General features: G+C 39.0%; 1 protein-coding gene across 11 annotated transcripts in view; it reads right to left on the bottom strand.

Annotated features, from left to right (window-relative positions):
• The window catches only part of RBMS3 (RNA binding motif single stranded interacting protein 3), a 697,064-nt gene that overhangs the window by 66,893 nt on the left and 615,658 nt on the right, over positions 1-14,513 (bottom strand). For all 11 annotated transcript variants that reach the window (XM_085311789.1, XM_085311790.1, XM_085311785.1 and 8 more), the window contains 2 exons: positions 9,123-9,169; positions 1,597-1,693 (listed from right to left, as the gene is read on the bottom strand). In XM_085311789.1, coding sequence (XP_085167915.1) covers positions 1,597-1,693; positions 9,123-9,169 — 144 coding nt within the window. The remainder of the gene's footprint in view (positions 1-1,596; positions 1,694-9,122; positions 9,170-14,513) is intronic.

Raw genomic sequence — 14,513 nt, 5'->3', positions numbered from 1 at the left:
TTTCATTCATGAAGCAAGTTTTGAGAATTAATTGTGTAATTACAGTGTGCTTCAACACTTCTTTCTATGATGAAATTAAATGAAGTAGATTTTTTGTTGAAAAATAGGTTCAGCGCAGTAACTTTACAACCAAAATCAGCTACTACACACAGTGCGTAGTAGATGCACCCACACATCTACCACGAATTTTTCTACCGTGAATCTCCACTAGAAAAAAAAATATTAAAAAATATAGAGCTRGTACTGCTTGCTGCTGTTCCTTGCTCCTGGCAGTTCCTCAATTGTGCCAAAGAAAATGTCTTTGGGCTTCAACTGTAAACTACATTTGGAAAATGATCTGGGTTGAAAAAAAAGGGAGGATAACCAACGGTTTATACTGCAGACATACCAAACCATGAATTGATGAAGAGGGGGGAACTGTGAACTGTAGAGCAGGGAGGGGAATAAGTGGCTGCATATGAGAGGGAGGAGCCTCTTAAGCCAGCTTTGCTACGAGAAAGTGTAGGTGAGCTGCATTTCTGACACTATCAGGTCTTCTGAAATTTCAGAATTTATGTTGCCTTTTACTGAAATTTATTGAACATATCTCATCCCAACAACTTTTGCTTAAGAAACGTTATGTAGCCTTCTAAGATTAAAGAACACAAAAGTCAAGGAAAATGCTGAGAATCATTCATCTTTGAAGTCCATATTTAAAATTCAGTAAGTAAAATGATTTTGGGTGCAGTCTCCTAGCATTACCTGTAGATAACAGCATACCATCTCAAAAGACAAACAAACAAACAAAAAACCCCAAGCCATTCTTAACATGAAAAACACTCCACCATGAAGCTTGGCAACTTTGGTTGACTTTTCTCATGTAGGACTCAGGCCTGGAAGAGCAGTGATGCTCCAGGACAGAAATAACTGAAATGGGAAAAGATATCAGCAACGACCAGCTTTGCAATGAAAGTCATATGTTCCCAGAGAATGACTAATAATAAAACTATACAACCAAGTTCTGACTTCCACCTCAGCAAGGCAGAGCTGCACAGTAATTTCCCAGTGGAGACCTATGAGTGATATGCTCAAAAGAGAAGCTTGGGAAGATAAAATGTATGGAAGACTGAAGAAGGACCTGGGGACAATTATCCCGAAGTATCTTGTTTTGTTAAGGATTATTGGATAAAAAAGAATGTTGTTAAAGGATGCTGCTACTAGAACAAATACAGTTGAGGTGAAAAGGTCAAAACACAATGCAGTTAACATAAATTATAAAAACTGGCATTTTATAAAACTTTTTGCCAATAAAGGGAAGCTAAAATGACAACGTTTCATTAAGAATGACAAGGTTCTACTGCTGTCAAATGGAAATGAAGGAAAATGCTATTTACTGATTGAAATAAAAAAAAGATGGATTTTATTGCTTAGTGTAAAGAATGCAGGAAATATCGAAACCCTACACCAAATGATACCTGAATATTACTAAAAAGCCTTTTAAAGTGTGATTCAAGAGTGCAAGCACTCACACAATTTTCTATGGCATATACTTTGCCTTCATCCATATCCAAAACATAATTAAATGGGAAAAAGCAGACAAGTGCAAATCTGACGTACCTGATATGTAGAGACAGGGGAAGCAGCAATGAATGGTGTGATTGATGTCTGTGGAATCATGCGGTTTGTTGCAATACTGTACGGTGAGGAATAAAATCTGCGAACAAGGAACAAAAGGAAGATTTTTGAACTTTTTGACTGCTAGGCTCTGATTGACTAATTCACTGCCCCCAGGCAAAGACGAAAGGGATCTACCTAGGTAATTATGTCCATCTATTTCCAAAACCACAATAAAAAAGATGTGATGGCTTCACCAAGTAAATCTTGAAAATGGAAAGGAGGAGGAATATTTACACAAGCATATCTTTTTCACTTCAACTAGCACAAATATAGAACTTCAAAACATAAGAAGTAATTATTTGAAATGCAAAGACAGTTGATTTTCCAGAGTGCTATCCAGTGATGGGAAACTTCTTTCATGATATCAAAGACAATGATGCTGATTCATTTATACATATAGTAATGTTTTCTTTTCATTTCTTAACAGTTTAGTGTTTCATGCATATATGTGCCTGAATTATTTTATTAAGGGATGGCTATAGAAACTGGATGAAATTTTCACATTCATCTCATCGGAGAGCTAGACATCTACCTTTCAGAGAAATTTATCAAGAATTTTAAGTCTAAATGCCCCAGGTAGCATTGAAATTCTCAAATTTAGTTGTTTTTATTTCCACTGTTGCATGTTATGAACTAAAGTTGTGCTATTTCTTGCTTGATGGTTATAAATGCTGTATTTGTTCTCTTTCCCTGTGGGTTAATGATTATTGATAAAATTATAATTTGGAAAATATCATTACTGGTGCATTGTGTAAGTAGTTAACATGTGTGTGCTTGAAAATTATTTTGTATTTGCCCCTTCTTCAGTTTTAACCGTAAGTCGATAAAGAAATAATCTGCTTTAAAAAAGAACCTTTGTAGGCTTACAGCTACCAAAATGCTACTATTTTTGACTTCTCAAAAATGAGAGAAACATACTCCTGTGCAATGGTCTCTTGTGCCATTTAAACTTCATGCAGATTGTCCCCAAAAAGCATGCACCAGTCTTCCAAGCAACAGATTTTGCACATACGCTCTCTGTGTAACAGCGAAGAGGACTGCACTTCCCTGCCTCTTTTTCTTTCTTTTTTTTTTCCTTTCCCCATATGAGGCAATCAACAGTAGCTTTCCAAGAGAGCCATGCAACAAAAAAATCATTACTGGTGTTTAAACAAGTGCTCTATTTCCTGATCTCCCTAGCATCCCCGATTTAGTGCTAATCAGTCTAGTTCAGACTGGATGTATTCATTCTGGACGCAGGCTCAAATAATCACCGAGTTCATCCAACCAACAGGCTTGGAAAAACAGGCTGCCGTCTTTGAAGGTTGAGTGGAAACATTCAAAGTTAGAAGGGGAGAGGGAGACAGAGAAGCAATCATTTGTTCTCCCTATTCCAAATAAGATTTTAAGATGCCAAAAGSAGCAGGTGGTGTCTGAGTGATTTTTTGCTTAATAGAAATATATTGCTATTTTAGGAACATTTATCTGCCCTCACAATGCTCACACAGAGACTATTTTAAAGCTATGTCTTTGTCCAAATTTCTATGCATCCTATTACAAGAGGTTAGCGGTATTTCTATCCCACTGTTTGTATCAAATATACCCCATTATTTTCACACCAGTTATCTCGGGGCGGGGGGGGGGAATTTGTTTTGTACTAGTTGGGTTTGCCTGGCATTAGCTTGATGCACCTTAATGATACAGTCTTATTACAAAGGTCTGTTCCCAGATGAAGGTTAAGCTGCAAATGAAAACAGTCATTGGCCAACTGACGGACAGAATTTGCTCTATAGGTAGAATACATAATAGAAATTACACCTAAACCTCTTGAACCAAAGGACATGACAAAAACAGAGCTCTTGAGAGAAAACAACACATTTTTGTTCCTTCACTTCTAATTCTACCTGTCAGGCTGGCACTGACGCCTCAGTCTCAAGGAAGGTGAAATGCTGCCACTCAGATACGAACCACTCTGACAGTGGAGAGTTTAGCAGAGAAACAACTTTCCATTTGAAAGTAATGCTGATCTTTTGGAATAAACTCTCCAATAAATCCAGGCAAATACTACCAAATTTACAGAAAACGTGTGCTAAGCCAGGAACTTGATAGACAGCTAACCATTTCATTTTCAGCTTAGAGGTGCAGTTATCTGAATAGTACATAAGCTTGTAGAATGTACACTCTGGTAATGTGAAAAATACAGCCCTTCCAACACCCCTGCCAATACCATTTATCTGTCACAGTTTGCAATGCTCTCAAATATGCATCACATAAAACATTATCAGGACACTCAGCAATACTGTGAAAATACATGCAACCAGAGAGCCAAAGAAGAGAAAGGAAGGAAATGTGAGAACATCCAGTTCATATATTTCAATTTTAATAGTCATAAATCAGTTTTAACAATGTGAGTCACTGTGAGAGGGTACAGGTCAAACATTTTATAATCAGAAATCCCTTACGCTCGGAGATGAAGCTTCTCGTTCTGCTACAGTGCCACTCATGCTCTAAGGTACTAAAGAAAAGGACCTGGAAATTGCCTAGAGGAATTCAATTGTGCAAAAACTAAACAAGTATATTCTGAAGCCCTCTCCACCAAGCTTGAAGGCTAGTAGTATGCTGAGGACAGGGCAGGTGTTGCTGCCTGGGACACCTGGGCTCACATGGAGCCTCTTGAGGAGGGGGAAGCTCAAGCTGCTACCGCGCTGCAGGCAAGCATGGCCTGGTGGGTCATGCTCACTATGAGGACTTGAAACGCTCTTGTCCACAAGTCTCAGAGACATCTTATCCAAATTCCCTTTAAATACAATTAGGCTAATATCCACATATGCAATTAATCTACACTGGCATAAGTGACATGGTGGGCACCTCAAAAAGAGATATGAGGAGCAAAAATGAAAGCGTAGTAAACACTACACAGCCTCGACGAGACCTCCGTGGCTGCTGACCTTGCCTTAGCCTGTTTTATGCTTTCTGGCCTTTGGATTAAATCAGCAATCCTTTAGCCGCAGGGAAAGGTGACATGAGGCAAAAGATACATGCTGCAAGCAAGTCCAAGGGAATACAGGATTCTCAGTCAGTATAATATGGACATTGGAAAGAGAAATAGAAAAAGATATGAGTTATGCTAGCTTTAACTCATTTTAGACTTATTTTTCTATTAGATGCGCAAATCTCTGGGCATTAAAATGGCAGTATCTTGTACTGTTCTTTGAGAGTTGCAGGTTTTCTGGTAGTTGACCTGTGAGCTCTGGGGAGAGCCCTCCAAAAGGCTCAGCCACATTTTCCACAAATGCAGTTTGCAGCCATATGTTGTAGCCTGTGCAAAGCTTTTTGCAGGTGCAAGCCAATGTCCTTGTCCCTCCACCGCAATTGCATTGCTAGAAGCAAAAGTGTAGAAATAAAGATGACAGGGAAGAGGCAAAATGGACGCTGCCCTTGCATTAGAAAGGGACCTTTTGGGTGTAYGTGGATTTCATAAGCTCGGGAAAACACTGATCATGAGGAGGGAAAAAGATGTTCCTGGATGTTCATAGTTTATAAAGGGCTTAAAAGAAAATATTCTTAAGACACCGTAAAAGAACCACATTCACAGCACATCATTAAGCATGCGCAGCCAATGCCGTAAGAACAGTTTCTGTTGCTTAACAGACGAAGCACATACTCCCCTCCTCGTACATCAACCCTCCCTCCACATTTGGGGACTGCATTATCTGGAGCGTCTGGTCGCTATTTGCCTGCCAAAAAAAAAAAAAAAAGAAAAAGAAAAAAAGAAAGAAAGAAAGAAAAATCCATATGGTTCTCATCCTATGGGGGAATGTGCAAACTTCCACACAGAGTCTGCACAAGAGCAAGACCCCTATTTGCACAGCAATAAACACCATTTCCTCATGCCTTATGCCTGCAGGCAGTACTGAAAAGTTAGATTCATAAATAGTATCCTGGGGCTCACATAATGTAGGAGTATTACCAAGCGTTATCAGAACAGCAATTTTCCATTGCAATAAGCCACAGAGTCAGATGTTTGAGATGAAAAAGACCTATCTGAATATTGAGTCCATTGGCCTGCAAATGCACAGTATAGTCCCCTAGATATCAGATATTAAACTGATACAGTACATTGCAATTTTAGTCAAATGGCCAAGAGGACTCAAGCCTCAGTAACATTTTAAATGAGCATCTTTACAGTGCAAGTACAAAAGAGGTCTATTTTGTTCCATGTGTGAGTGCATTAAACCACTAAAATAATATTAATACCACAAATTGAAAAATCAATAGCACATTACAACAGGTACACTACTCCCCAAAATAAAACCTGAGTGCCTTTATAAATGCAATTCAGGAAAGCCTGATTATAAAACAAAAAGGCACAGAGAGATTGGCATGGGAAAAGACCTTTTTTACTGAAGTGTGCTGTTACCACTTCTTCCGTAACTCACGCTGCAGTGCTATGGTACACTGTGGGCCTGATTCTCTGCTTCGTTATACCAGTTTTACACTGATGGAACTCTGTTGGATGCTTAAACAGAGTTACRTGGGCATAAAAACAATATAATGAAATGGAGAATCAAGTCTTACGACTTAATAAACTTAGAGGAAAATTATCTATTCCTTTGTGGAGAAAAAGACTTAGCTATATTTAGTGAAAGCCTCTCTCACTCTCTTTTTGTTTTATTCTTGCCATAGATTTTCGAAGAAAATATGCAGTTATACCATAAAAAAGCAATAGTACTACACTGTGAGCAATGAGAACTCCTGCCTTTTCATCTGAAGAACATAAAAGACTCCAGATTCCCTGAGGTTTGGTTATGTCCSAAACCAAAACCCAATATAATACAAGCCTACTGAGGAGTTTGGAATTTTACACGTTATCCAGCGATACCTGTAGCTTTCTCTCTAGTGGGCCTCCGTATAACCTATGAGGACTTCTTAGCAGCTTACATATGTCAAAATACATCAGAGACATCCATCAATACTACACAGAATTTTAATAGGTGCTACTATATGCATGCAAACCTTTGTTTGTTTTTTAGTAACTCACACCTCATCTGARACTTCCTCTTGGCTTAGGGTGTGGTATCTTCATATACCCCCTCCCCAGCCTCAGTTCACTACGCTGCATGCTGGTGGGCACCAAGTGACTCATGCTTATCACAATACGGCAAGTCCTTGTCAGCTGCATGCGGTGCCAACATCTGCTCAACTTGACTGAATCAGAGACTTGCTACAAGCAGCCTTAGTTTCACAAATCTTTGGGTAACATCACTTCACGCAAACCATAGCCTCTTGTTCCACCCTGTTGCAGAGTATTATGCAGCACCTTACCCACATGTGTACAAAAGCAACACAGCAGAGCCGCAAGAATCAACTTTGTGCTCACCTCTGAATTGTCTCCATTGTGAAGAACAACTTCTTCCTTAACTCAGTTTTACTGAGTTTTAAGTTAACCCATTTTACCTTATACAACAGAGCATATAAGAACCTTTAGCTCTCCTGTACCATGGCCACACACTTGCTATGATACACATCTAATGTATTTCTGAGCAACAAATCCCATTTACACATTTTACAGGCAAGGCATCGAGGTGCTCCCAGACTTTGCTAAAATGAAACCCATGAGCCAAATTTTTTACTGTAGTTGCAAGTAAAGAGGCTTATGAAAATTAGTAAAAAATTATAACTATGGGATATACAGATACTATTAAATGAACACTTGGGGAGCTAAAAAGAAATAATGTAATCCTGATGATCCTAAGGTGGCAGCATTTTTAAGATGCCACCAGAGGACAGAACAATAGTTGTGTGATTTTCTGTGGGCAAATCAAAGTTTTCCACATAGTGTCTCCTCATGATCATGCAATCAAAATCTCATCATGAGAGCATTTTGAATGAGATGGTTTTGTCCTGATCAAATTGAAGATACTTGGATGATTTAGAAAAAAAGAGATATGTCAAAGTGGTAATTATCATTCTTAGAGCAATATCCAATGCTGCAGTTTATTTCATGCTTTACAAATGAAAGAACATTTAAAAAACCTGCAGAGCTGAAATTTGCCACTAGATACTATTTCTTTTCCCAATGATCAGTGACAGCATGTTCAAACAACAGAGTGACCTAAACACCTGAGCAACGCTGAGTGCTCTCATAAAAGTGATGTCTGGATCTCAGGTAATTTTCATAATTTCAGAAAATCATTCTTGAACTAAAGTGATATTAATCTCAAAGGATCATTCAAATTACCATTTCCAAAACATTCATGTAACTGACATACAGGAACTCCCTTGAAATAAAAGCCAGTTGCCTAGACAAAACACTAGTGGATTATGAACTAGTGATGGTTTTATTTATAGCCTGTAATGTGTTACCAGCCAAAAAGCATGATGATAGCATGGGAGAAGGGATAGAGAAGAAAGACTTGTTGGGCAGTCTGACCAGGGAACCAGAACCAGAAGGATTCTGAAGTCACAGTCCTGAAAGAAAAATGCTCTTTTTTTCTGAGTTGCTCTGCCTTGGCTTCTTCCTCCACAACATGGGAATACTAGTCCCACAAAGATACTGCTTGTAAAGGGCAACTAAGTAAAATATGCTAACTATGATTATTAAKTTTTCTGAAGCAACTGAGAATGTTAGGTTTTTTTCTGATATGCTTCAACTAGCAGCGCCGTAACAAATACTTAAAAAATAAACCCATTCTCCTCTGTCAATACATTCTCCCCTTGAGCTGGAGAACACAGATGAGAGTATGTATGGAATTTGATAATCATATCAAACATCTCTCTGATTGAGAGTGACTGTCAAAGAGTTCAGGGCTGAACCTCTTGCTTCTCTTTAAATTATTGTTAACCTTTCTGAAAGGATAGCTAGATTTCACAGATCTGTTTTTTTAACTCATGAAATAATTGGAAATGTAATCATGCAGATAAATAATATAATGATGTGACTTCTCTGCTAAAGTTGAAAAAAGTTCTAATTCTTCACGTCAGCAAGCTGAAGATGAGAAATGAAAACGTGTTGTTCAAAATTCTACCCCTAAATCACATCCGCTCATGCACTAATTTAAGGCTTTCATGCAATGGAAGCCATTCTACCAGCAGAGAGAACTCAGACTAAGTAACAGCTCTATTATCCAAAATATGCTGGAATCTTCAATGATCATTTTAACAAAAGCAAAGTCGGTAAAGGGAAACTTTATTGGTTTCCATTTCATGACAGAGAAAAGATTAGAAAAACAACCACTAGCATTTGCCAAATAGAGATGGAAACTATTAGGAGAAACAACTTCCCATTCAAATGGGTATTACAAACAACAGGGCATAAAAAACAAAAGGGAAACTAAAAGACTTGACAACAATATACCATTACATGCTTTAGACAAAATATGACTGAGTGAATTTGCTTCTGAATAAGTTTCACCACAGAAAGAGAAAACAGAAGATGGCATTGAAAGTAATTTTATAAAAGGCATAAGAAAGCATGCATTCCTTACCCATTCTGTATAGCAGCTGTTGGATCATAAGTCAAAGCCATGCCAGCCTGCACATAGTTAGGGAAGAAAAACAGATTTTTTACTATTACTGCAGCAAAAAAAAMCCCAACATTAAAAGTATTCTAAGTCAATATGAACCAAAACTGAAAGAAATCTAGATGGAGAACTAAAATCCTCCTAAACTCTGATGGTCCAGAAGAGCATGGAAAGTTTGGTTACCTTCCTTGCCTGAGATATCCCCAAGAAATAGGTCAGTTCAGTATGTTAGTCATCATCTCTCTATACCACCTAGACCAAACTGCATTTTTGTTGCACCAGTTTCAACCAATAACCCCCCTGAGATCAACAGATTTACATCAGATTGTGCAGTAAATATAATACAACAGGGCCAAATCCTATTATTCCCAGTGAGAGAGGTAGTTCGCAAATATTCTAAAATCAGAAAATATTCTAAAAAATATATTCAGAGGAGTTACTCAGGAAGTCATCTCATATTTCCTTCAAAGATCACAATCTGTGTGACCCCAGCTGTCTGTGATTTCCCTGGGCTGTCACGGGTATTTTTAGTTAATTCATATCTGTGAAACAGGTAACAAAGACTAGGCTGTGAAGCAGAAAAGAGGAACCAAAGAAAAATCTGCTTGAGCTTTGAAACATGGCTTTTAAAAATTTTTAGAGGTCTGGATAGCAAAAGAATTTGTTAATGGGCTAYATAGAGCCTTTCAACTGCAGTTCACCCTCAAGCAGATGGTGACCTGTGCGAAAAGATTTGGCAATGTCAAACAGCATCTAGTTAACAACTGTCACCACCAACATTAGCAAACACATCTACTGGTGGAGCAGAAATGGCAGGAACAGAATGGAGATGGAAACTGAATTTCCCACCATAGCCTACTCCTCCGCTCATGCCAATTGCTCAAAGACGACCAGTGCGGCCGTGTGCGAGGCACCAGCACCTTCCCAAGAGCCTGCTTTAATACGCAGGACTGCCAATCTCTCCTCCCACAAACTCAGCATTTGCTTTTTGTCTTCATTTCTTTCCTCTGTGAAATCTATAACTATCTAGTTATAGATTTTCAATCTGTAACTCTGCCAAGAGATCTGAAGGCTTCTCTGTTGGCATGGGAGTGGGAGGCTAGAGGAGAGGGACTCCGGCAGTGCAGGCTGATCCTCCCTCTTCAGCTCTTCCAGAGCCCTTCAGGAGCAGCTGAAGAAATGGCCAAGGCATCTACTCACTCCAAGGCACAGTATCTCTTTCTGCTCTTCCTACAGATCACATATGGATTGAGACATGAGAGAGAAGCATTAGCTTCAAGGGCAGTTGCTTCACTAACTGCACAGTGGAGCCCATGCTCTTGTTGTGAGTTTGTAATGCCCCTGGACCCATCTACCTTAGTATTTTTGAAAAACGGCCTCTGCCCCCTTCCASATGGCTGCTCGCACAGGTCAGAAAAGCGTGGAGGCTTGGCCTGCTCCCACGCAGACAGGTGACCAGCCAGGGTGACAGCCCTGGTGACAAGCAAGCCCACAGCAGAAGCACTACTGGAAAAGCAAGGCTGACCCAGYAGTTGCCCACCAAGCCAGCAGAATGCTGCCTGAGTTTCCAGAAGCCAAAAACCACTCCTGATGTGAATGCGTAGGCTTCACAGTACTGTATCCAGGCAAAATGGTGATGTTTTTGTCATTATGAAATCTGCATATTATTCACATTTTTCTTTTAAGCAGATGCTAGGGCAAATTTTTGCTTATTGAAAATGCCATTGTTTTAATAAAATATGTAGCATCTCCCAGGCAAAAAACAGTTCAGGAGACTTTGGCTAAAAACACATGGCTATTTTTTTTTAATATATTCATTTTATACAAAGAGCAACAAAAATGACTACTTCTGCAACCTTGAAGTGTCAAATTTAGGGTAAGCTCAGTCACTGCTAAGTTTGACCTAAAAAAATAGCTTAAATAATCATAAGGGGTGATCTACTTAAATTGTCCTTATTTCCTTACATTTYGTCTTTCCACTCTACCGCCTCATTATTTTATATTATTTGGAAAAACTGCATTACCTACAAATGGAAAAGTACACAGTTCATCCCAAAAGAGAGCCAATAAAACTTTAGTATCAGAAATATTTTTCCTGCAATACATTTTGGAGAAAAAAATACTCTTTTATTTTTCTTTCTCTTTTCAACACTTGCAAAGTTTGTTATTCCTATCTTTTTATATCCTTGTGCTGGTGAAGACAACTTAAACAGTACGTGCAAGCCCTAGAGGGACATAAAAATTAGTTCTAACATTTTTTTTTTAAYGCTAAAAATAACTTAAGAGATTCTCTATAAATCAAGGTGTCAACATTTTAACATCTCGTCACACATCTACTCAAGACTGAGAAAAAAAAAAACTTGTAACCCCTTGGGATAGGAGGGATCTCAGATTTCCAAATAAGGCAGTTTCTAGATCTAACAGTCCTCAAAATTGCTTGGATCAGAGCTTGCTATATCCCACACTTCTGGTTAGTGTGACCTGGGAAGAAAATTTTGGCAAGGGGAGAATGGGGTGTAAGAAAGGAGAAAATGAGCAACTGCTCTCATTTTCTTTGACATAAAACCTAAAGGACACTGAGGGTGCAGAAGGGACAGGTTTCAGAGGCTCTTTCACTGGAGCTCTAGCAATGAACAGTGAACATCTCCAGATGAGACAGGCAAATATTTATGACAATTTCAGTTACTTCTCTCACCACAGATATTTGAGCAAACTTTTATGACACAGACCCTCAGCTTGCCCTCAAATGCCATCATGCATACAGGCATCTGTGTGCACATACAGGCAGATAAATGGCACATATTCAGTTCGCTATATATTAACATCATGTTCTTTACATATTACCAGCACTTGAAGTATGGCGACCATTGAAGAGGACAGTTAAGTTCAAAATATTAACAGCTTCTCATTTCCTTACCCATACTGAATATCCAACTGCACAGTGACCGGAATCTGTTCAAATACTTCCATTTGCCAGGAAGTGAAATCTTCACATTAGACAAATATGACACAGTGTGCAGCAATATGCGCATATGGTACACCACCTACAGTTTGCCCAGTAATATTGCTAATATCCCCTGGTGCTGAATAGCCTTAAAACAGCTGCTATTTCAAATAGCTGCTAACAGAGGACTATTTACTTCTTTCTCATCAAGTTGTGTAATTCCTCCCTACAAAATTACACTGGCCTGAAGCCCAGGAGAGGCAACAGTTAGCCCGGACCAGTGAAAGATTTATGGTCTGAAGCATCCTCACTCATCAGGAATAAAAACGGATGAGTAATATTAACTTGCTGGAAAATTGTCTCTATTTTCTTCCATAAYACACAAAGAGGAATTCCAAAAATACCAAAAAGCGAATATTAGGGTTGGCCTCAGACTTCTGTGCTTTGGAGGTACAGCTTATTGAAACAACACTGCCATAAACAAAGACAGGAATATAGCTGTCACTGCACTTAATATGGTATTAACTATACYAAGGCATTGCCTAATGCCTCAACAGCAGTTCTCAGCTTTCATAGAACCATAGAATCACAGAATGGTTGAGTTTGGAAGGGACCTCTGGAGATCATCTAGGCCAACCTCCCTGCTCAGCAGGGTCACCTAGAGCATGTTAGACAGGGTTGCATCCAGGTGGGCATTGAATATCTCCAGAGAAGGRGACTCCATAACCTCTCTGGGCAACCTRGTCCAGGGCTCCGTCACTCTCACAGTGAAGAAATTCCCCGTCACGGTAGGTGGAACTGCCTGTGCTTCAATTTCTGCCCGTTGCCTTTGTTAAATGGTATTTTCTTCCAGGTCTTTTCACCCATTGTTTTGCTTGTGTTTCAGTGAAAGCAAAGGGTCTTATCCCTTCTTCTGATAGAGACACTGTATGATAAAATGCCACTCAAGAGAGTGACACTGATGGTGAAATACTGCTGCAGGAAATATTTGTCAGATAAACCTTCTCTTGAGGAATGACTGAACCACTGAAGTTTTATGTCAGCTTAGCCAGACATAAACTTGGCCACTAAATGAAAATTTGGCATCCCAGCATTCCAATAAGCAATTCTCTAAAGCAATCAATAAGAGGAATATCTATCATCATTCCTGCACATAATAATAAATAAAAACTGTTCTCAGTGATCAGTCAACTAGTATGTCCAGAATGTCACAAGCAACACAGAAGTAAAATCAGCTCATTTAAATAATGCTTTTTTTTGGAAAAAGATCATTTAAACTCTGTGTGTGTGTGTGTGTGAGTGTGCATGTGTGCGTCTTTACTATCTTTTATTTTTATTGACACCAGTGAATGAACAGATTCTAATGAAAGGAGTCTCAGTTTGCACCTTTTTTTTTAAAAAAATCTGAATTTAAACTTTTTCCTTGAGAACAATGACAGGAAATATTATAAAGCCTCTGGAACATAGGGGTTCACTCAGAAAGAAAGAAGTYTGAAGACCTTCCTTCAAAATTTTCCATAGGCAAATGACAAGATATTCTGTTTCCATTTTTTCCCTCTTTGTTATGATTTGAACATAAATGAGTACATTTCTCTCATTAAAAAGATCATCACATTTGCATTCCWTCTATAAATTGGATTTGTAAATCTCTCAAAAAAATGATTAAGTTGTAGAGCAACTATTAAAAAAATTATCGCCTTCTCAGTATCAGGTGAAATCATGGATTCATCATTTTTCTTCCAAATCTCTCTGAATCCCAAACAAGAACAACATCCATCAGAATGGCATTTGCCTTCCAACAGACACAAGTATCTAAAAATGACAAAGTCTTAGGTCCTGTGATATCTTCTGTGATGCTGGGAAGCAGCTTCCATGAACAACTCCACTCACTCCCATCAGGGGAGCTTCACCAGATCTCAGGGACCTTTGAGGAGGTCTGTAGGCTAGTTCTCAGGTCTGTGAAAAGCACCTGAGAAAAGCACACTGGCTGTCACCGTGGGCTTTCATTTCACTATGCAGAAATAATGACATTTACTGACATCCTTAGGTTTTCAAGCATGAGGTTCCCTGGGTTTCTTCTCCTTAAGGAGAGATGCGGAAAAATAATACTGCACACTGGGACTCAGTAAATTACTATGGTGAATCAATGCAGGAGCTAGACCAGAAAACGCAGCCCCTCCTCTCCTTCTCTTCTGGCTCATTCCCTCTTTTTTTTCATGCTAGAGGACTGCAAGCTGCAGTCCTAGGGGACCAGGTGTGATCTTTGTTACTACAGTTGAATCAGTTGAAATTTCAACAGTGAAATTTCTGTACTTGTTTTGTTACCACTGCTATTATCTGCCAGGCACCAYAGTGCAAGCATCTTCTCTGCCCTGGCAGCAGATACCCTAACTAAAACAATCTGAAGAAGG

Source organism: Rhea americana, unplaced genomic scaffold (genome assembly GCF_003343005.1).
Source record: "Rhea americana isolate MKP2758 unplaced genomic scaffold, rheAme1 scaffold_35, whole genome shotgun sequence".
Lineage (NCBI taxonomy): Eukaryota > Metazoa > Chordata > Aves > Rheiformes > Rheidae > Rhea > Rhea americana.
This window is presented reverse-complemented; position numbering and strand designations above follow the sequence as displayed.